This window comes from Arachis stenosperma, chromosome 10 (assembly GCF_014773155.1).
Source record: "Arachis stenosperma cultivar V10309 chromosome 10, arast.V10309.gnm1.PFL2, whole genome shotgun sequence".
Taxonomy (NCBI): Eukaryota; Viridiplantae; Streptophyta; class Magnoliopsida; order Fabales; family Fabaceae; genus Arachis; species Arachis stenosperma.
In genome coordinates this window covers 16,160,446-16,163,407 of record NC_080386.1, presented here as the reverse complement: position 1 = coordinate 16,163,407, position 2,962 = coordinate 16,160,446, and the positions used below count along the sequence as shown (strand labels likewise).

Here is a 2,962-nt window from a genome sequence, read left to right as displayed (position 1 = left end):
TAACAAATCCTGCATCGTTCTGTTCCATTTAAGATTAGGAATAAACATAATCGGACTCACTTTTTACATATCTATCATTATTTTAGACTCTAATCACCTCTTTGGATTTCTATTGTATGTATCAAGGAATCGGTTTGATTGTCTATTTTTTTGATAGAATATATACAAAATATCCTACTGATAATTCAAATCGATCCAATTAGATGTTCAACTTGGACCTATATAACATGACTGATCAATAAAAATACTCTAACACTCCACATTTATCATATATTCCATACATAACACGCCTATCTATTTAACTCCTTGTAGCCATTTACACACCATATTTGAAGTTATTACTTACTATAAATATAATATAAGTAGCAAGGAACGACTTAATGAATGCTCAAATAGATTCTTTCAAATATATAAAGTCCCTTTCTAAAAGAAATCAACAAAGGTTTGCTAAAATAATAAAGAATGTGCATTTGGAGAGCATGATCATCAAAATAAAGGTTAGATAGCAGCACTCCACTTGCTAGTTACACTATAATATGAGCTCCTTAATTGCTTTTCGTTATGAACAAAGAAACATGCATTCGTTTTTGTTATTCCAGTTTCTACTGCTACTCTCCATCACATGGTTTTGTTCTTCTTCTACAACTACACCAGATACCGATTCCCACATGTCTAACTGCACAGGAAACAGCACCTTTGAGTAAACAGCACCTATCATACCAACCTCAAAACTCTTTTATCTTGGCTTTCTTCCAATGCCACTAACTTTGCCGGATCCCACATCACCAAGGTCGTTTCTTTTGGTAACAGCAGCGTCTATGGCCTCTTCCAGTGCAATGCTGATATAATGCTAGAGAGATGCCAAAAGTGCATTGATCAAACAGTCTATAATGTAACATCAGAGTGTACAATATCAAAGGAAACTGTGGTATTTGTTAAATTCTGCTTCCTACACTATTCTTACAGAGATTTCTTAACGATAGCAAAAGAAAGCCCTAAAATCTTCCAGGACAACCTCTTATAAATATATAGCATGAGACAATAGCACAACTGAAGGTTATCGACTATTGGATGAAATGATCAAATACAATGTTAAATAAAAATGTCAAATACTACTTTAGAATGTAAGTGAATCAGAAGAGTCATAAATTTACTCATAAATTGATAAAAAAATCCTTTCCAATAGTAAATATTTTCCACAAAAATTAAGCGGACATATTTAAAATGAGTCAAGTCATCATACCAAATGATATGCTCGAATAACCATCAACCCAGCATACTCTCCTGCAACTCCAGTATTTGGTTGCAAAGAGAAGGAGTCAAACCCGGTGGTGGTATACAGCAAGTCACCCAAATTGTTGAACATTTCCTAACACCAAATTTTATTGTTTAGACACAGAAAATAAAATTAAAAAATCTCTTCTCTCAAATATTTTCAAGCCAAAGATCATTTATAAGAATTTAAAAAGAACCATTTAAACATCTAAGTAGCTACTTGATAACCTTGAGCCTGTTCAGTTGGTGCAAAAGGGTGAATATCAGTGAAGTTGGGCTATGTTACTGGCATCATCTCAGTTGTTGCATTCAACTTCATAGTACAAGATCCAAGTGGAATGTGGTGTTCCCTTTGCAATTGTTGGCCCAATCATGTTAATCTTGTATTCTGGACAATTTTATGGTCCTTTTGGTACAGGCATTTTCATAACACCAATACACCTCGAGTGATAACTCAGAATTGTTTTAATATATAACTATAGTTCTATTATAAGAAGAAACAACACTTATGAACCAGAAAAATAAAAAAAATGGAATCACTTATAAACAATTGAAACAAAGTTTCTTCTAACATATATCAAGCACAAAAAAATTGCCATAAAAAAGTAATAAAACAAAATAAAGTAAATAGAATCTGAGTTTGAAAAAAAGCAATCAAATATATCATATACAAGAGATAGGGTGAAAATGACACCTAATAAAAGAGTGGGTCGCGAGGCGGCGGGAGAAGCGGGTTGCGCAGCGAAGATGAGTGGATGAGACGGACGGCAGATGGAGAGGAAGAGGAAGAGACAATGGCAATAGTAGTTGAAAGAAGGGCGAAAACCCTACCAGAGCAAATGGCTCACTTTGAATCTGAGATCAAAATGAAAAAGAAAAAACGTGTAAAAATTAATAAACATAGGGGTCAGTTTTTAATTATTACTTTCTTCAAAAATAAAAAATGTGATTCAATTCATAATTATTTTTAGGTGGGTTAATGATACTCCCATATCAAATGTGGAGTAAGAAATCCGTGGCCTAAAACTTATGGCCAAAATTGAGGTATTTTTACTAACAACAATGTTCTATAACTAAGTTAATTATTCAATCAAGTCTAACTAAATTAGTATAACCTAATTTATATCTACTCGCCATTATTTTTAACTGCCTTTTAATTAAATGCGCCACTATATATAACTCTTTTTGTGGATGTTTTTTTTCGAAATTTTCTGCTTTCTCTTTGTTTTCTACGTTCTTTGCCTTCTCTGCGTTCTTCCATTCTCTCCGTTTTCTACTTTTTTATCTGATTTGAAAATTTAGATCAAATTTTTCTAGAAATCAAGTTGTGAAATCGGATTTTAACAAATTTTTTATGCTGTTATACCTTGTGCAACAAAATCATCAATAGAAGCTCAATTTCAGCATGTATATACTCACGAGAAGTTCGAGAAAGTTCAAGTACAATTTAGAGAAAATGTGAATTGCATTACAAGATCAACAGAGTCCACTCTAGGTTCTATGGCATATGAAATTGTAAAATAAATTTCAAACTCAACATTCAAAAGTTTGTGGCTATATATGACGCAATATCACACGAAGTAAAATGTCAGTGCTTATTATTTTAGTCAAGAGACATATTGTAATGTTATTCTCTGATCGAGTACGTTAAACTTTCAGCTAGTAGATAAAGTATCATCAAGATATA

At 32.5% G+C, this 2,962-nt stretch overlaps 1 protein-coding gene across 7 annotated transcripts; it reads right to left on the bottom strand.

Moving 5' to 3' along the window:
* Window positions 1-381: 381 nt before the first annotated feature.
* Window positions 382-2,146, bottom strand: LOC130954942 (uncharacterized). Of its 7 annotated transcripts, XM_057881716.1 has the most exons (5): window positions 1,970-2,146; window positions 1,504-1,663; window positions 1,244-1,369; window positions 767-850; window positions 382-676 (listed from the first exon to the last, which is right to left on the bottom strand). In XM_057881716.1, the coding sequence occupies exons 3-5, from the start codon at window positions 1,364-1,366 to the stop codon at window positions 560-562; spliced, it is 324 nt and encodes a 107-aa protein (XP_057737699.1). In that variant the 5' UTR covers window positions 1,367-1,369; window positions 1,504-1,663; window positions 1,970-2,146; the 3' UTR covers window positions 382-559. The 7 variants fall into 7 exon arrangements, with proteins under 7 accessions (XP_057737699.1, XP_057737695.1, XP_057737697.1 ...); XM_057881712.1 differs by having other exon boundaries at window positions 1,244-1,681; XM_057881714.1 differs by having other exon boundaries at window positions 1,244-1,663.
* Between the last annotated feature and the right edge of the window lie 816 nt (window positions 2,147-2,962).

Excerpts from the sequence above, each read along its gene's own strand:
- LOC130954942 (XM_057881712.1), bottom strand. The coding sequence starts at position 1,366 with ATGTTCAACAATTTGGGTGACTTGCTGTATACCACCACCGGGTTTGAC. Across the intron at positions 851-1,243 it reads TTATTCGAGCATATCATTTG|CATTATATCAGCATTGCACT; the intron begins GTATGATGACTT and ends GCATCTCTCTAG. Across the intron at positions 677-766 it reads GTGATGTGGGATCCGGCAAA|TTAGACATGTGGGAATCGGT; the intron begins GTTAGTGGCATT and ends TTTCCTGTGCAG.